This window comes from Lynx canadensis, chromosome A1 (assembly GCF_007474595.2).
Source record: "Lynx canadensis isolate LIC74 chromosome A1, mLynCan4.pri.v2, whole genome shotgun sequence".
Taxonomy (NCBI): Eukaryota; Metazoa; Chordata; class Mammalia; order Carnivora; family Felidae; genus Lynx; species Lynx canadensis.
This window is the reverse complement of record NC_044303.2, coordinates 78984062-79004967: the sequence shown is the minus strand read 5'-3', so window position 1 is coordinate 79004967 and position 20906 is coordinate 78984062. Positions and strand designations below refer to the sequence as shown.

Here is a 20906-nt window from a genome sequence, read left to right as displayed (position 1 = left end):
TGTCCAACTTTTGATTTTGGCTCAGGTCAAGATCTCATGGTTCATGAGCTCGAGCCCTGCATTGACCATGGTTGGACCCTGCTTGGGATTCTCTCTCTCCCTCCCTGTCTGCCCCTCCTCTGCTCTCTCTCTCTCTCTCTCTCTCTCTCTGAAAAATAAATAAATAAATAAATAACCAAACAAACATTAAAAAAGAAAAAAACCTGAACGAGGAAAAAAAGTTTTTTCAGAAAGACTGAAAGACACATGGCATTATTAGCCTTTAAAAATGTCCCAAAGAGGGGCACCTGGGTGGCTCAGTCGGTTAAGCATCTGACTTCGGCTCAGGTCATGATCTTGTGGTCCGTGAGTTCGAGCCCCACGTCGGGCTCTGTGCAGACAGCTCAGAGCCTGGAGCCTGTTTCAGATTTTGTGTCTCCCTCTCTCTCTGCCCCTCCCCTGCTCATGCTCTGTCTCTCTGTCTCAGAAATAAATAAACGCTAAATTTTTTTTAAATAAATAAAAAATAAAAATAAATAAATAAATAAATAAATAAATAAATAAATAAAAATGTCCCAAAGAAATACTAATTCTGCAGAATATTAGCAAGTCCAACTGGAAAAGCAATCCCATGAGCAAATTCATGTAGAAAGCACTGGGTTAAAGATAAATGGGTTTTTATTGAGAAGGGCACCTTTGGGGATGAGCACTGGGTGTTGTATGGAAACCAATTTGACAATAAATTTCATATTAAAAAAACGATAAACGGGTTTCTTTACTAAAAGAACTTGCTAGATATTATGAAATCTGTAGCAGGCAGACTCCCAAAGGATATGATTCTTTGGCTCCTCAGAGCTTCGCTAAGACCTATGTGTTTCAAAAGAATTAAGCAGATTCAATAAGAACTTAGGAAAACCCACGGATTTGTGCCCGGCATTTTAGGGAAGGCTGGGTGGGCTGCCAGAAGCCTCCTTGAGCAGACTGCAGGGGGCAAGCCACGCACTGGTGACTGGCTGGGAGAGTGGAGAAGCTTCGTTCATGCCCAGAAGCCAGACTATGGGCTCACATCCCACATACAGCATCCACTGGACCCTAGACTAATTAATCACCATTTACTAATTCACGCTATTGGGCTCACATCCCAGATTCACTATTTACTGATCACGAGGCCCTAGACTAGTTACTCCTTATAATACACAGTCACCTGAACCATAAAATAGTGATGCTAAAGCTATGGGTAAGGCAATACACGGAAAGTACCCAATGGAGGGTCTGGCACTATGTTCTCAATACGTATCAGTTGTTACTACTGCCCACACTATTATATACTCCCCATAATCTCATGGGTTTTTAAAAGTGTTCCCCTTTTCGGGGCGCCTGGGTGGCGCAGTCGGTTAAGCGTCCGACTTCAGCCAGGTCACGATCTCGCGGTCCGTGAGTTCGAGCCCCGCGTCGGGCTCTGGGCTGATGGCTCAGAGCCTGGAGCCTGTTTCCGATTCTGTGTCTCCCTCTCTCTCTGCCCCTCCCCCGTTCATGCTCTGTCTCTCTCTGTCGCAAAAATAAATAAACGTTGGGAAAAAAAAAAAGTGTTCCCCTTTTCATCAAAGTTACACTAGAAAACCCAACAGAGCAGATAAAAATAGAGTTGCTTGATTGGAGGATGGCGGAGGCCTCCCCTGCTGCTGGTGCCCCTCCCATCTGGGGACACTTCAGCACAAGAGTGAAAAAACTACTTGCATGCTACTTTGAAAATCAGAACATTGAAGTTTGCAACCACCAATCATACCCTCCACTGAACTTTTGACCGAAGTGATAATGTAAAAGCACATAAATCAGTGCTTATTTAAGTATTTAGATGTCTTTAGGGTTCTATGCAGTTGTCCATCTTTACTCACTTTCATTTCACTTTGAGGAGTTATGGAAAGCTTTATTCACACATTTGTTTCCAGTCAACACTACTGATTATAACTCAGGCAAAGCCATGAAGGTTACAGAAGTCCCCTCTGGTAGAATTTTCTCCTAATAAGAAATGTATTTCTTGGGACACCTGGGCAGCTCAGTCAGTTGAGCAACCGACTTTGGCTCAGGTCATGATCTCAGGGTTCATGAGTTTGAGCCCTGCATCGGGCTCTGTGCTGACAGCTCAGAGCCTGGAGCCTGCTTCTGATTCTGTGTCTCCCTCTCTCTCTGTTCCTCCCCCACTCACACTCTGTCTCTCTCTCTCTCAAAAATAAAGGTTAAAAAATTTTTAAAAAGAAACATAATTCTCAATGTAGATCTTGTTTTAATACCTAAATAATTTTTAATCATTTATCAGTACATAATCACATTTCACCTCTACTCTCTACTTCTTGTGGTACTTGTGTGTATGGAGGAGTGGGGGGAAGAATTTTTGCTCTGATGTAAATCACTGTCATGAGCATCTGGTAATTTATGAGCTAATGCTACCATTATGTTTCAGTATAAAATACTTCCGGGTATATACTTTGGGTAAAATACAAGCAAACATAAATACCCAGCAGTGTGTGGGAAAGCCCACATTTGTAAGGTAATAATTTGTGTTTTGTATTTGAGCAGCACCACATTTTGTGAACCATGGCTCGCTAACAGCAGGTGCCTTTCCTTCCCCAGGGTTTCTAAGGCTTGAAAGCAAAAACACCCTGGTTCTAAGTAGTAAATCTTCCAAATGAATTGAGTTTCAGGTTAAGTTTGTTGGTATTGATTCAGCCACACTTGGGGCTATTTCTAATAACAACGATGTCTCTCCTTTGTAACGAGTCAAATGTACTTACTGCCAAGACATACTGGACTGCTGGGTGCTGAGGAAGTAAATAAACAGAAACCACGAGAAATGAGGACAGCTTGACCGCCAAGCCTCCAGCATGACGCCGAGCATCCATTCAGCCAGGCGCGGGGTGCACTCACCTGAGAATGAAGCACTGGGACCGCTGCTCCTGGAAAAGCTGGTGGAAGGCCCTCTCTGCACAGGAGAAGATGTGGGGCGGCAGGGAGGAGCAGGGCTGCCCCGAGCTGCTGAGATAAAGCTGGGAGACCTGCAAAATGTGTGGGACACAGATGTCTGTGAGAAGGCTCCAGCTCGTCTACCTCAGGACACAGTGGACTTCTTTCCAATACACAAATGTGACACAGTCTATTTTTGAATCTCATTTGTAACTACAAAACGTCTGGGAAATTATGCTCTTTCAGCACGTTTTAAGGGTTCACCATGATAAAACAGGGGCATATCCTTGATCCTGAATTACTTGGTCCACAGGCTTGAAATTATTCTGCTGTCCTTAAGCAGAGCAACTGACACAAATCCAGTTTAATAGACACCCACGGAGTAAGCTGAACCTGGGCTAATTTACATCAAATGCAATGTCTCTCGGTGACATTTCATTTCCGTAACATAAGATAGAAAGGGTTTTTAATCCGAATAGAAAGCAGTTGCAGTTGAAACACAGAAAAATCTACAAATTTCTCAGAAAAACAAAAATTAACTTAATTTCAGTGACACAGTGATTGATGAGGATTGCCATGGTTCCAGTGTTTTTAGTCCTTTTGAGTTTCTAGTAAATTCTGCTACATTAGAATTAATCATTAAATGACAGGGAGGTGTCTGAGCTATGAAGAAATAGCATACTTATTTTTTTTTTAATTTTTTTTTTACAAAGTAACTTCCCTGTAGCCTCAAGGATGTCAAGGTTGGGAAGTTCAGGAGAAGATAGAGGGATGAATCCAGACAAGATAAAAGGGCCTAGAGGCTCAGTGTGCCTGTCCTGTGATGGTGGCCTGGGTCTTGGGCTCTGTGGGCATTATGTGGTGATGGGAAAGACCTGAATGAGGCACCCTGACTCGATGGTCACACTGCATCAGAAGCAATTTCCCGATTCCAATGGTGGTATGCGGGTTACACAGGTGAATGCCTTGGTTTGCACAATGTTTGGAAATGCACAAGGCATATACTCAAGGTTGATGGGACACCATGACAGCAAATCATTTGAAAATGGTTGGGGAGAAAAAGTTGTTTGTGCTATTTATCTGCAAATTTTTCATATGTTTGAAGTTATTTAAAACCATAAGGGAAATAATTTTTTTAAATGGACTAAATGATCTACAGCTATAAGAAATAATTGGATGAATCACACAAACACGATGTTGAGTGCAATCTATCAGACACAGAGAGAACACTCTCGATGATAAAGTATAAAAACAGGTGGAACTAATCTACACTGTTAAGAAGTCACATGACCTTGGCAAGCTACTAGTGATTGCAGAAGAGTGAGAGTGTGGCTTCTGGAGAGCCAGAAATGTTCTGGATCTAAGGTCTCATGAAAATGTATCCATCTGGACACTTATAAATCCATGAGTACTATATCTCAATAAAAACTCCAAAAAACCCAAAATCTGTAAACACTGGTTCTGGTGCAGAGACCAGAAAAAGAGATCAGTGGAACAGACTAGAGAACTCAACCCAAGCCCACACATGGGTGGGGATTTGGGGCACAAAATGGGCTGTTTCATGCATCAGTCATACAGGATGGTGTTCAAAAAACCGATATTAGTAAAGGAAAAAAACACTGATCTCTAGCTCATGTGATATGTAAACATGAATTCCAAATGCATTTAAGTCCCAAATATAAACAGCAAAACATAAAACATTTACACAAGTAAAGAGAATAATACTGTCATGATTTTGGAATAAGTAAACACAGTTCCCAAATACAAATTATAATGGGAAGGATGACTTAATATCACAACAGCACATGTGACAACTGCTTTTCTACCACAAACATCAAACATACAGTAATGATGATAAAAGTCAAAGACAGAGAGGAGATTAAGCTGTGCAGAGAATCCATATATTATCCATGTCTTATAAATGACTACTACAAATATATGCCTACAAAGAAAAACTGGAAATAAAATTGAAAATTGGACAAAGAATATGAACAGAAGAGAATAACTAATAAGCATGAGAAAAGATCAGTAACTCTGTTATCCAAGGAAATCCCATTTCAAACAGTAGGGTAATAGATACAAAATACTGGTAACTTTATCAATGGCACAGTAATAATAATAATAATAATAATAATAATAATAATAGGGGTGTCTAAGTGCCTCAGTCGGTTAAGCCTCCAACTCTTGATTTTGGCTCAGGTCACCATCTCTCGGTTGTGAATTCGAGCCCTGCATCGGGCTCTGTGCTGACACCTAGCAGAACCTGCTTGGATCTCCCTCTCCCTCTATCCCCCCCCCCCCCCCGAAATAAATAAATAAACATTCAAAACAATAATCATAATAATAACAGTAATAATGGCTTACACTTGATGTGTGCTTGCTACTGTTCTAAGCACTTCATACTTATTCATCTAATTCTTGTAGAAATTTACAAATGGGGTATGAGAATCCTCTCTCTTTTTACAGGTGAGGAAACTGAAGCAAAGAAGTTAGCGACTGGTGCAAGGTCACATGTCTAATTAGCGGTGGGGTTGGTTTCAAAAGGAAGTTTTCGCCAGCACTAGAAAAATGCATCTGCAGTACCGAGGGCTGTTCTTGCTAACTGGAACAGTGATTTAGCAACAACTTCTAAACTGAAGAAGGTAGGCTTGACCGCGAATCTCTCTGAAGAAACTCTTGCACGTCGGCAAAAAAGCACACACAAAACAGTTCTTAGCACTCTTTTGTAAGAGCAGAAAACATGGCAATAATTAAAAATGGGTATAGGGTTTAATGGATGAATATAAGTGATTGTGTTTTAATATGATAAAATACTATAGGACATTGAGAATAAGTTATCTAGATCTAAAACTATCAATATAAAATATTTTTGAAAGCACAGTGGCTAATGAAAATTTTCTTTCTTTCTTTTTTTTTTTTTTTTTTTGGTAAATGGATATGGTTTGTATGTCCTCTGAATGAATTAAAACAAAATAATGAAAAAAATAAAAAATGAAACAGAAAAAAATGGTATATGCAGTTTTTTCTTGCATGTGTACAATAGGACCCCCCTTATCCACCAGTTATATGTTCCAGGACCCCCAGGGGACGCCAAAAACCACAGAGAATACCAAACCCTATATACACTTTTTTTTCCTCTATGTACAGAACTATGATAAGGTTTAATGTACAAATTAGGCACAGTAAGATTACCAACAACAACTAAGAATGAAATGGAACACTTATAACAATATGCTATAATAAAAGTTGGTGGGCGCCTGGATAGCTCAGTCAGTTAAGCTTCTAAGTTTGACTGAGGTCACGATCTTGCAGTTCGTGGGTTCAAGCCCCGTGTCGGGCTCTGTGCTGACATCTCAGAGCCTGGAGCCTACTCTGGGTTCTGTGTCTCCCTCTCTGCCCCTCTCCCACTCCTGCTCTCTCTCTCTCTCTCAAAATAAATAAACATTTAAAAAATTTTAATAAATAAATAAATGTTGTATGAGTATGGTCCCTCTCTCAAAATAACTTCTTGTCTTGTACTCACGCTTCTTCTTGGGATGATGAGAGATGATCAAATGCCTATGTGATGAGACAAAGTGCAGTGAGTATCGCAGGCACGTGATGTAGCATCAGGCCACTACTGACTTTCTTTTTTTTTTTTTAATTTTTTAATATGTTTTTATTTACTTTTGAAGGACAGAGAGAGAGACAGAGCATGAGCGGGGAGGAGCAGAGAGAGAGGGAGACACAGAATGGGAAGCAGGCTCCAACTTCTGAGCTGTCAGCACAGAGCCCGACATGGGGCTCGAACCCACGAACTGCGAGATCGTGACCTGAGCCCAAGTCGGACGCCCAACCAACTGAGCCACCCAGGCGCCCAAGGCCACTACTGACTTTCTGATGCTACATTAGAACGAAGATCAGTCCCTGGCTGACCGTGGGTAAGTGAGACCATGGAAAGCGAAAGCTCAGATAAGAGGGGGTGATTATATGTGTGTACGTATAAAGATTAGATGAAAGGATAATAGTTTCAGGGAAGTGGTTGTCATTGCTCATGAAAAGGAATTTGCCTCTGTTGATAGCACACTACACCATCTGATCTAAGACACCATATAATTAAAACATAGCTTTATTTTCTGTACTGCACAGAAAATAAATGTTACAGTTAAACCAAGGCACGATGTGTTCTTACCACTTCTTTATAGCTGCATCCCAATCTCAGGAGAGCATTTGAACAAATACGACTTCTTTATTTGAAATAGTTTTCAAATTTTTGTATTTTTGGTTATTCCAGAATTTAAAATGGCTATCAAAATAGTTAATGATAGCGATGTATACACTAAAACTCATAAACTGACCAGGGAGTATTAGCCTAGCTGTATTTTCTTGTAGGACAAATATCTGTTCTTTTTGAACATTTGTACTAACACCATTTCACATCCCAAGTCCAATATGGGCCTGATAAAACTCTAACAGAATGCTTCCAAACTCAATCTGTAAAATCTTGCTGAGAATTTCATTAAATGTTACAAACAAGGCCAGACAGAAGAGAGCCAGGAGCATATATGACTCCTACGCCATTTCTTCAAACTACTTAGTGTCACATCTTCTATTTAGGCAAAGTTTTACGAGGCATTAAAGGCGTAATGGATCTTGGGTATCTAAGTTTTTTCATGATTAACTAATAACCTTTCTCAGATCTCTTTTCTTATAAGCCTTCTCCTTTCCATGCAGTGTTAGAGTTTACATTGTAGAATATTCCACCGCTACCACCTGGTAAGACTTAGCTTGATGCTGATTCTATGCTTTATATGTAATGTCAGTACAAAATAATAATGTCAATAATAATGTCAATAATTTAATAATAATATTAAATAGATAATAATTAATTCTATTTTTTCCTAGTGAAGCTTGAAGATTTTCACTGACATGGTTCTCATTTTCTGACAAGCCATGTAACCTTTAGATTGGCTACCATTGCCTTCAGCATTATTAACATTATTGCGTATTCTCATGTGGTCCAGCAAATATCATCAGCGTCAGCCACTCTCTTTCTCGTGTGCCTTCTCTCTCCACTTCACCTCATTCTCTCCCCATCTGTATCATCTGGAAACCAGAGGATTCTGGTCGGCGGAAATTTTAAGTGCTCTGTTGTAGCTCATGGGGGGGATGGCATCATGTTAGCCTCACTCATGGGTACCTCCCTGTGCTGGACTCTCTAGTTCCAATGAATAAGGTCTTTCTTTTTTAAAGAATCTTCCCTCCCACTCTCCACCACGCACGACCCCTCTCAGTAAACTTCAGGGAGACTGCAGAATCCTGCCCCATTCGGATGTTTGAAACCAACCACGCAGTCCCACAGTGGATGAGAGGGCCAGGCCCAGGCCCCCCAGCTGTCCAGATCCCATAACCCGTGGAACCTCCCTGACGTCAACAGCGTGACTCACAGGGGCTCTTGGCATCACAGTATGGTATGAATAGGTCACTCTACTTGTGTGAGTGGGTTACCTACTCATGATCTATACAACTATATACAGATGACGTATTCTGAAAAAGTGTTTTACAAAGGAGGACATATCATAATTAAAAAATTGTCTGAGGGCTTGGCATTTGTGCTGAGAGAAGAGTCTGTCACGCATTTTGCTCTGGGGTTAGGTGACCTGGATTTAAATTCTGTCCCTACCATTGTGGAAGGCTTTAGAAAATTTGCTAAATCCACATGAGGCTTTTATCACCTCCAAATGGAAATAATAATTCTTGTACTGATTGCGTTGCCTTTTGTGATTATGTGACGACATATGTGATGACTTCTGCAGCAGGCCTGCCACGTGATGAGCCCTAGACAGCACCAGGTCTCTTTCCAGCCCCACTCGTCCAGAGGCAATGAGCTCTGCTCAGTCCCTCCAGCTCCGCGCCAAACTCGAACACGCAATGGGAATATTAGGAGACCAACGGTAATCAGAATCTGAAAGCTAATGAAGCCCTAAGCCAGGCATCCCACACTAATGCCACTTTACACAGTGGGACAGCTTAATCTCACTGCCAGTAGCAGCTGAAAAGAAAACGGGTACGATCATTTTTGTGCCCTTGTGTACGCAAAACCATAATTTTGAGAGATAATCTCCAGGTAGTTTATCTGGAATGGTGTCGTCATTTTGTACGTGGGAGATGTCCAGGTGGTAGATCTTTGGTTTATGAAGTCCATGGTAAAGGTCATAGTGAGGAATGCCTGAGAAAAGCCTGATGTTGTTGCTTGAGGGGATAATTGTGTATCTGTTGCTGACATGTTCCCCCTCAGGACGTTCACTTGTTCGCTGGTTTCCACAATGATACCAACACCAAGATGTTCATCCTTTCTGATTACTACCTCGACAATGTGTTAGATCTGGTTCTTTAGTGGCCGCCATCTGTCTCGTCACTGTTGTCTCTCCATCCCTCCTCCCTCCTGTTCCTCCTCCCCCTTTAACTCTCCTCCTTCTTCATTGCTTTCTATTATTTTTCTCCCTCATTCCTTTTTAAAAATGTTTATCATTTTGAGAGAGAGGGAGAGAGCACAAGCAGGGGAGGGGCAGAGAGGGAGGGAAAGAGAGAATCCCAAGCAGGTTCCGCATGGTCAAAGAGCTTGCCACGGGGCTCAAACTCACAAACCATGAGGTCATAACCTGACCCAAAATCAAGAGTTGCTTAACCAACTGAGCCACCCAGGTGCCCCTCCACCTCATTCTTAAATGTGGTATGAGTCTTAGAAATCTTACAAAATGAAATACTCATGTGAATTATTCCTAATCTTGCATCCGATGTCAAATCTCAACATTATTTCAATTTAACCTCCAAAAACTTCACATATTCACCTGAATCTGGTTTTTCCTCAAAAATTTTTCTTTTCCTTCATGTTCTTTTTTGTTATGCATCCTCCTAGACCCACAAATTAAAAACCTGTGTCTCCAACAGATGCCCTTCTCTTTATTTTTTCCTCAAGCTTTTTATCAGTGCATATTTTACCTAAATAGATTTATTTTCCTCTTACTTTCTATGCCAGCATCTGTTGGAAATGATAGATATAAAGGATAATACATATAAGTTATATGTTGCATTCACCATTTTAAGTTTTAATGAACTGTTCCTGCAAAAATCTCAATATATCATATCTTGTTCCTACAATAATATAGAAATATGTTTCTTGATGTGTCTCTCCTTTCTCTATTAATGTGTATTTCTGAAAGAACTGAAAATACAGCTTGATATTTGAAGGTGTTAAACTGCCACACTGTTAACACCCTAAAAACAAACCACAGAGTCACAGGTTTGTTTCATTTGAGATACACTATATATTATAACATGATAAGAAATGCCATACTAAAATAATTTATTATGTTAAATTTTCCCTAATACTTAGAATTTGACCTCTAGGTCTATAGAAGCATTTAAATTATATATATATATATATATATATATATATATATATATATGTATATATTTTATTTAATTAGTTAAAACTAGTTTTTGTCTCACCAGAAGATTCTTACTGAGTCTAAGATCAAATGTAAAAACATAAATATAAGCCAGGAACAACACACTAAGTGTCAACTTTAAATAGCAGGGGTTCTCTCTCTCTCTGTCTCTTAAATTGAATAATAACGAACTTATGAAATACCAAAGATGAAGAATTCTGTAAAGCTTGTGTAAAGCAAAATAAAAAGCCCCAAATACTTATAAAAGGAAAAAGTTCAAAATATAATGTTATAACTTAAAACAACTATCCAAATTAAACTCCAAGAACTTAGAAAGAAGGAGACAACAGAAATAAAGAAGCAGAAATCAATTATATAGAGAATAAATATACACTAGAAAAAAATTAAAAGTCAAGAGATGCTTTTCTTTGAAAAGAGTAATACAATCAATAAATTCCTAGCAAACGGATTTTAAAAAGTCAGAGAAGGCTCAAATTACCAACATATGGAATGAAAATAAATCACTCAAATTCTACACACATTAAAAAAATAGGATCATGAATAATTATATGCCAAAAACTTTTGAAGATTAAATGTAAGAAACAGAATCCTTGAAAAACAAAATTACTAAAAACTGACATCAAAAGAAATAAAAACATGAGTAGTCCATATGTCTATCTAATAATCACAGGTTAATGTTACTCCTCTGGCAGAACTGCTGATCCCTCTTGTCCTGGGCTATCATGCGCTCACACAGTCAGACTGCCCAGAGCTAAGGCTGGGATTGGGCCGAGTAGAATAAGGACAGTAGGCAACGGGCAGTGGTTTCAAAGCAACGGTGGAAGGGACTTTGGGAAGAAGGGTGGAGGTTGGGGTAGTTAGGGTGCACTCTCTTTCTCAGGAGGTGTTTCTGTAAGAATTCTTCAATGATTCCTTGGGAGCTCCAAGAAGGTGATGTCTCTATCCCTTCCCCTCTCCCTCTCCCTCTTCTCCACACTTCCTCTTGCCATCTCCCTCTCCAACTTCTCTGAGCATGTCCCTGTTTCAAGAACCTGTGTCTACTCCTCTCTCCTGTTTGTCATGTTCCTGCTCCCTACGAGGGATTCTGCTTTAACTGGAAACAGCCTTGTGAACAAAAGAGAGAGGTGAGAGAGAGAGAGAGAGAGAGACAGAGAGACTGCACAATGATATTTTGATCTCTTACGACTCAAAAATCATACTGTGTTTTCAGTTGCCTGGAATAATTTTCCAAAAGCAATTGCTCTTTTAATTTTGAAAGTCTCATAATTTGGAAAGTAGAAAGTCATTTGGAAAAATGTATAAATGCAATAATATCCTTTCTTATTCTCACGGTTCTAACATCATAGAACTTTTCTGAAAGAGGTCATGATGTTAAAATAAATACTTTACACCAACTGACCTTGAATTAGTCAGGAAGGAATGGAAAACAGAGTAACGCATTATTTAATTTTAGAAGTCTGTCTAGTGACTACAATTATAGGAAAATTACACATTATAAGTGCAAAGGAATCTTTTGATAAAAATAACATCCTGTTCCATTTTTGTCTCAGGACAAATTAAAGTCACTATTACGCAAATATTCAGTTTAGAGTTTTCTGAGAAGTTTCTGACTTTACTTATTGTTTGCAGGTTTCTTCTCAATCGATCATTTGATATGGATAGGTACGTCTAGTGGGTGTTACCCTACATTATTAAATGGTATTCAAAATTTTATACTCACCATGGTGGAATAAATTGGAAGCTCTTTGAATGGGTTAACAAGCAAGAGGATGTCTCCAATAAAAGTCTGTTAAAAGAAAAGGATACAAGGGGTCAGTGGACTATATAAATAGGACACTTAAAATTAAAAATTATAGAATTTTTAAATAATTGTGCAAAATACAGAGAACAAATAAAAGCCATATTTTAACATTTTGTGATCCTATGGAGAGTTTGTAAATAAAGAAACACAGAAATATAATCCAAATAAAATAAAACTGATAGGCTTGTTCCACCAACAACATAACAACTCAAATAACTGGATTCTAAGAATTTATTTTCTTAAAGAGGCTTTGTGAGGATCAGAGTGAATAAAAAAATATAACATTAAAACACATGGCAAAAAATGCTGAAGGTAATAAAGTAATGAGTTTTATGCTGCTACAGAACAATAATAAGATGCATAATGCAAATTTAAAGTACAAAAAAGCAAATATAAATACTTTTGCTATTAAAAAAGGACAAGTAATGAGATATAAAGGCACAAAGAACAGATGGAATAAATAGAAACCAAATAATAAAATAACAGATTTAAACCCCAAAACATCAGTAATTACATCAAATGCAAAACTACTAAATACTCTAATTAAACGACAAAGATTATGAACTGGATTAAAGTACTTTAAATATATAGATTAAGAAAATTAGAAAGTAAAAAGATAAAACAAGATATACCTGCAAACAATAATAACAAAAATGTGATTTAGCAATACTCAATTCATGAAAAAATAAATAAAAGTGATGAAAAGGGACATTTCACAACAATGACATGTTAAACCAATCAGGAATATATGGCAATTTAAAATTTCTATGAGACTAAAATTTAGCACAAAATGCATGAAGCAAAAACAGCTGTAAAGAGAAAAATTCAACACAGTAGTGGGGATTTGTAACAATTTGTTTTAGTAACTCATGGAATAAGCAGACAGAATGTTGAAATAATTACCATGTTGACTGACTTATACACAACACTGTTAGCAAATTGCAGAATATACATTCTTTGAAATTGATCACAGACCAGTTCCACTGTATTTAAAGGACTTGAATCACGCAGAGTATGTACTCTGATTATGGCAGAAATAAGACAGATTATCAATCGATATCTAGAAAATTACAAAACGTCTAGGAATTATACAATACATCTGCAAATAACCTATGAGCCTAAAAAGGAGCTACAATGAAAATGAGAAAATATTTTGGTTATCTCCTAATTTGTGAGATGCAACTGAAGGTATATTTAGTATGGAAATTATTGCCCGATATGATGTTTATAATGCTAGAAAAGAAGAAAAGCTGGTAATGATCTAAATGTCCTTTTCAAGGAGCACATCTGATTACATCAAATTATACAGAAATAAATAATCAGTATAACAGTAGAAATTAAAAGAATAGAAACAAAAGTCAGAAGGTGGCCTTTTGAACAATGTAATGAAATGGTGAGTACCCTAACAAGACTTCGGAAACAAGAGAAAATGCACAAGCTACTAGTATCCAAAATACGACATTACTACAGACAATACAGACATGAAAACAGATGAAGAAATACTAGGAATCATACTTTAGTCACTGTGGCTGGATATTTAGATAATGTGATAATGTGACAACAATCCACCATCTTACCAAAACGAACACAATAAGATATAGAATGTCTCACGACTTTATTTTTCTGAAAAAGAACTTTGAATCTCTAAGAAACCTTTCCACCAAGAAAATTTAAACTTCACTGGTGAATTCTTCCCAACATCAATGAACAAGATAAATGTTACACAAATTATTTTAGAATATAACAGAAAAGGAACACCATTACATTTTAAGAGGCCTGCATAAACTTGGTATTACACACCTAACTAGTATATTCAAAGAAAGGAAATTTACAGGTTTCTCTCTTTCATTAAGTACGTGCAAAAATCGTGAACAAAATATTGACAAATTAAATCCAGTAATACATTAAGCAGATAATCTGTTTCAACCAAGTAGGCTTTATTCTAGTAATGCAAGGTTGGCTTCATATTAGAAAACCAACTGTTACAATTTATAATGCTAAAGAGTAGGGATGCCTGGGTGGCTCAGTCAGTTGGGCAGCTGAATTCAGCTCGGGTCATGATCTCACAGTCTGAGTTTGAGCCTTGTGTTGGGCTCTGTGCTGACAGCTCAGAGCCTAGAGCCTGCTTCAGATTCTGTGTCTCCCTCTCTCTCTGCCCCTCCCCTGCTTATTCTGTCTCTTTCTTAAAAAATAACACATACTAAAAAAATTTTTCCAATACTAAAGAGTAAAGAATAAAAGCCATATGATCATCTCAATAAATGTCAGAAAACATTTAATAGTATTCGATGCCCACTCCTGACTGAAAATAATAATAACTTTGAAAAGTATTAATATAGGAAGTTAATCAAATAACATTCAACTAGATCTATGGCGGGGTTACTGCAAACAACGTGCTTAATGATAAAACATCGAAAGCTTTGCCCTGGGATCCAAAATGAGGTAGGGATGCCTAATATTGTCACTTCCAGTCATCTTTCTATTAAGAGTACCATCCCATGAAATAAAATAAGAAAAGAAAGTAAGGACGCTATCAAGATTTAAAAGAAAGAAATAAAAGCCATTCATATAACGGTACGTGCTGAAAATCCCGAAGAATCTCCATATAAATCCATGTTTACATATGAATTTAGCAAGATTGGCAGATAAAATATGCATATTACAATCGAATTATATCTCCATATTTGTCATAAACAATAAGAAAATGAAATTCCCTTGTAATTTTCAATAAGAAAATAACACTTATTATATAGCATTATAGCATCAAAACTTGAAAAATGCCCAGAAACAGATATAATATAAAGGGTCAAGAGTTCTACACCAAAAATTTAAAAATGTTCCAGAGAAATGAAACACAACCAAAAGAGGGATATTAACCTTCCATGATATATAGAAGACTTCCATGTGTTAAGATCTATCATACTGCCATAGCGATTAAGATCTTTCCGTCCTGGTTTAGACACAAATGGATCCATCCCTACAACAGAATATGGATTCTCCTCCCCATGGTCATCTTGTTATGACAGTGGGGAAACACTACTCTGGACACTTCTCTTGCACCACTGTGAAATCACTTCCACCCTAGTAACATACCTTAAATGTTAAAGTTAACACAATCAAACTGCCAGAAGAAATACAGGAAACTAGCCTCGGCCAAATTTTATGACCAAGGCCAAATTTTCTTAAGTGGGACACAAAAAAACACTCAATGTAAAGAATTTTGTGAAAATTGCAAACTTCTATTCTGCACACCTATTCCACAGACCTATTCGTAGACGAAAATGGAAGCCGCCAACTGGGAGAAAATGCTCACAACATGTACATCTAACAAAGAAAGAGTATTCTGAATATATACAAATCCCTACATATTGATAAGAAAAAGTAAACATGGCCCATTCATGTTTAAATGCCGGTATAACTGAACGGTCATGTCCTGAGCCAAAATGGCCAAGTGAGCAACACACACCTACAGGTCACCATCATCAGAGAGTGGGAAGACGTGAGCTCAAACCACAATGAGATAGCAGACACCTGCCAAGATGGCCGGAATCCGTAAAAACTAACAGTACAACAGATAAGACTGACTATGCTGTGGGTGGGCAGGGTGTGGAATCCTGAGCTGTGTGGTGGGTAAGCACTCTGAAAAAGTATTTGGGTGTGTCTACGAGGCTGAATGTCCCTGTGATGCTGCCATTCCCATGCTGGCTCAACGCCCTGCGAACAAAGCTCTACGTGGCCCCCACAGAAATACGTACTCATATTCGCACGTTGCCAAAAAAGGCATCAGGATGGTTTCTAACAGTGTGATCCACCCAAGTCACATAATTGTAATGGTATATTTCGAAACCAAAAAGTGGAGACAACTCAAGGGTTCCTCAACCGTAAATACATAAATTAGGATATATTCATACAGCAGCTTATTTTACAGAAAAATGGGTAGCTATTGCTGCCAGCAACAAGTTAGATGATTATCGGAAATATAACAATGAATGAAAGTTGACAGAGGCAGAAGAGAACACCCTGGATGATTCCCTTTAGAGAAAGAGAGAAAAAAAAATACAAAATGAATCTGTAGCTACATATACGCCGAAATTTTTTTTTTTATTTTTTTAATGTTTACTTACTCTTGAGAGAGAGAGACAGAGCGTGAGCAGGGAAGGGGAAGAGAGACAGAGGGAGACACAGAATCTGAAGCAGGCTCCAGGCTCCGAGCTGTCAGCACAGAGCCCGACGCGGGGCTCGAACTCACAAACCGTGAGATCATGACTTGAGCCGATGTCAGACGTTTAACCAACTGAGCCACCCAGGAGCCCCGATACACACTAAAATCTTTTTAATGATTAGGGTCAACTGGGGAAGGTGCTGCTTATATTTGATTTCTTTATGAAGCTGCTGGTTACTTGAGCCTGTTCACCAGCTGAAAATTCATGATGCCATACACCCGTCACAAGTTGTGCCCTATTCTCTCTACGTGCTGTGATGCAATCCAACATTGACTTAGACGGCTTGGCCACTGTGTTACAGCCACGTACAGGAGAAAAGAAAAGGGAAATGATTGCCCCAAAGGGGAAGCTTTACAGTGAAGTATCTGAAAATTGCTCAGAAAAATGAAGAATAAGAGATCGAGGGAGAATCGGGAAATGTGCTAGGGAAAGAAAAATGAGGAACTAAAAAAAAAAAAAATCAAAACACTTCTAAGTTGCATTTTTCTATTGATATATAATTTTTACTTTGGTCTGATTATTGAAAGTATTTGAGACTGCCTTTGCAAATATATTTTGTGATAAACAAAAACATTGTTCAGAAAAATGTGATCTGAATGTCAGCGATAGATTCCCAGAGTATGAGCTTGCATAAACCTATGCCATATTCTCAAGAGGCTCTGTTGATGGAAGGGAATGTTATAAAATGTTTTTTTTAATTTAGAAACCTACAGATTTCCTTTACCTCACCTTTCTAAAATATCACTTTTTTTTTTTTTAAGAGAAAGAGTGTGAGCAGGGGAGAGGGGCAGAGGGAGAAGAGAAGAGAGAATCTAAAGCAGGCTCCAGGCTCAGCACAGAGCTCAACAGGGGCTTGATCCCATAACCTTGGGATCATGGCCTGAGCTGAAATCAAGAGTCGGATACTCAACCTACTGAGCCACACAGGTGCCCCTTACTTTTTTTTTTTTTAATAGCTTACTTCTAGTGCACCTGAGTGGCTCAGTTGGTTAAGCGTCCAACTTCGGCTCAGGTCATGATCTCACGGTTTGTGGGTTCAAGTCCCGCATCAGGCTCTGTGCTGACAGCTCAGAGTCTGGTTCCTGCTTCGGATTCTGTGTCTCCCTCTCTCTCTGCCCTTCCCCTGGCTCATGCTCTGTCTCTGTCTGTCTCAAAAATAAATAAAACATTAAAATAATAAAAAAATAAATAGGTCACTTCTATTAAGTGTTCACAAGGGTCTATAATAGATTGAGTGGAGGGACATGGAACGACATGGTAGGTACTGCATATGGTGGGTGAGGCTTCAGATACAGGCTAGGGGGCAGTGCCAGCTTGGGGAAAATGAGTCTGTCTACAGAATTTCCAATGTTCTCCAAGCGAGACAGACTTCAACTTCTGACACAAGCTAGCCTCTTGAGCTGCTCTTAACAAAAAAAACCTGCTACATCCCATGGGGTTGCCTAGAGGGGAATGTTCAGTCAGTGGCTCAGGTGAGCCAGGCCGCCTACCTGGCTAACCAGATGTTACAGGAGCCTGTGTTTATTTTGTGGGGTTCTTTCATTATGAGTCTTGAGTCCTACCAGTGTGTTTACAAAAAGAATAAAGAGAATATTGCTTCCATGTTTATCTGCCATCCACAAAGAAATATGATTGCATAGTCTATTCTCTCTGTTCCAGTTGACCGTAATCATTCAGAGAATGAAATGCCTTTATTCTCTGCATTTCCTAGCAAGCAAACACCTCATCTCTTGCAATTAATTTTGTTTGATGGTTTGGGCACGTCCTACTGCTATGGGCTATATGGAACCTTCCCAATCTGATATCCAAATGGAATGCTATGCACTTAGTTAAAAGAGTCAGTTACGTTTGCTCCTGGGTTTTGGCGCACACACACACACACACACACACACACACGACAAAGAAAGAGAGAAAAAGGAAAGAAAGAAAGAAAGAAAGAAAGAAAGAAAGAAAGAAAGAAAGAAAGAAAGAAAGAAAAAAGAAAAGAGAAACCTACAGATTGTTTTGAAAGATCACCTTATATAACCAGACTACAGCAAAAAGAGGAAACTCCTGGTTAAACAATTAATTCTGCTGACGTGTTATGTTGGCACTGATGGGCCAGTGGTAGCAGTGGGGATCCATTCTGCATATATTTTGAAAGGAAGGTTGCTGAGATTTGCATGAAAACGTGACTTGGGACATGGAAGAAAGACTAGTACCAACACTGAAACTAGGCACTTTGGGCTGAAAGCTGGAGGAGGAATAAAAGGGGCAGGGAGGGGGGAGGCATGCAGGGAGCATGGTGGGGGGGATGCCGGGGGGGGGGAGGTCACATGACCAACTCTGAATACAACATCTGCTGAAACCAGGGTTTCTGTATTTGTGGCAAGGAAACTTCCATTTCCAATTCATCATGGACTGATACTTTTGTAAAACGTAATAAAAATGAATTCCTGTAAATGTGACATTGGAAAAGACAAAGACATACAAAGCACAAGCCTGGATTCTTTTCAGATTCAACAGAAGGAAATGAAACCATCAAATTGCTATAAGAGGTTCTAAATGCTTACTCTCCCTGCAGAACGGTAATAAAAAGCTCATACACCCAATGGTTCACAGGATACTTTGAAAATCACTTGTTATTATTCAATCAATAATGTTGAAATTGCTTGTCTACCCATTAAAGGAGAGTTCCAATAACATAACTTAGAGCACTCATCACAAAATTGATCCCAGACGATTTAGTTCTTCAATATTTCAGGTATGGAAAGGAAGAAAATCACGTCTCACACAGTGGCAAATTTATATTTTATGTGAGCTTGAACAAAGCAGGGAATATTAATTCTGATGGTCCAGAGAGAAAGAGAAACCCAGTGAGCAGAGAGAGTCTAAGAAGAGGGTCCCGTGTCGGGAGGAGCTGATAAACAGCAGGAAATACCTGTCACTTGCGATTGTAAAGTGCTTGACCAGGCCTCACGGTGAGTAAAATCAGCATGGGTCCTATTCTCACTGAGCCAGAGCCCCGCACAGCACCCAAAGATCAATCAAGGGACCGGTAAGGTATAAAATCACAAGCAGTCACAAGAAAGATCCATCACAACTTTATCTGGGGAGGTTTCCTTGAAGACTGAAGAACTTTTGAGGGGCAGTTTGTGAAGCTAAGTGTTTATTTCATGGGGTAGAGAGAGAAACTTAGGGGAAAGCAAAACAGGCCGAGAAAAATCCTTGGTGTAGATAGGAAGGCAGCTGCCGGAGGCCGACAGCATCAACGCTTAGTGTCCGGGGGCCGGATCGTGAATGAAGATTGTGGCTGTCCTCCCATGAAAAACGAGAAGCCACAGAGAAGTCAAAGAACGGGGATTTCAAGATTACACTGGTTCATTACAAAAATTACTCTAGCTCCTTGTGAGGTCAGGTGGAGAGGGAACAAGTTTGTCTCTGGACGGCTGGGAGGCGGTTGGGGAAGAGAGGACAGTGGCCTCGATGAGAACGGTGACCACCAAGAAGCAGACTAAGTGAGTATCGGGGAGACAGAGGCACTTGAGAAGCATGAAGGAAACACAGAAATCCACAACAGTTCAAGCAATGGTCTTCTGGCAATATAATTAAGAAGTCAAAAGGAGGAAGTTGTGGTAGAAGAGAAGAAATCAGCACAATGCTAGAAAAGGTGAGGGAACGGAATAACAACAATACACAAATCACAAGAGTAACAGGGGCCAAGGTCATCAGGTTTCCCCACTTTATGCCAATGACGTAATTCCCTTCATTTTGATAGAAGCATTTAATTTTACGTGTATTTGCAGAGGCGGCCGATTCATCCAAGCGTTAAGAGGCTGCGCTGAACTTGCGTAGGTTAATCAGCACCTGGCGATTTATGACTGGTAAGGAAATCTCAGGCTTCACATTTACATGAAAATTACTTAATCAATTTCTTGGTAGACCAGGAGAAAAAGGGGATTATCAAAAAGGGATAGCAGATATGGGCATAATCAGATTTCCCTACAGACATTCTGATTGAATTGCTATGAGTTGAACATAACAAATTGAAGGACAGAGAGTGTCGGACAGAGCCAGAGACTGAGATTACATGGGGTCTAAATTGTTCTGTGTATTGGAAGAAATAACACATATAAACCAGGGCAGAACCACAGCAAATTAATTCTCCATGCCGTTTGTCAACTGTGTCATATATTCATATCCTGTTATCAGAGATGGGCGTATAAAGTATTTACTTTACAGACAAAGCGTTTCCTGATAACTGAAAGGGACAATAGTTTCTCTTTTCACGCACACTGACCTGAGGAGTCAACTCTACCTCCTCAGCTTTCTTTTCCAGATCGGGCAGGCTATGTAGAACACAGGAAACAAACAGCATTTTGATAAGTGACTTGAAGATCCTTCTGTTTCTAGCAAGATCTTCTTCCACAGCAAACTTGACAACCGGAAAGCTGTCTACCCACAGGGTATTACCTTACACTTAACAACTCTGAAATTTGGATCTCTGCTGAA

General features: G+C 39.1%; 1 protein-coding gene across 1 annotated transcript in view; it reads right to left on the bottom strand.

The window, feature by feature from the left end:
- The window catches only part of MYO16 (myosin XVI), a 493885-nt gene that overhangs the window by 294040 nt on the left and 178939 nt on the right, over positions 1 to 20906 (bottom strand). Inside the window, exons 12-13 of the mRNA XM_030314012.1 lie at positions 12112 to 12177; positions 2905 to 3032 (exon numbers count right to left, since the gene is read on the bottom strand). Coding sequence (XP_030169872.1) covers positions 2905 to 3032; positions 12112 to 12177 — 194 coding nt within the window. The remainder of the gene's footprint in view (positions 1 to 2904; positions 3033 to 12111; positions 12178 to 20906) is intronic.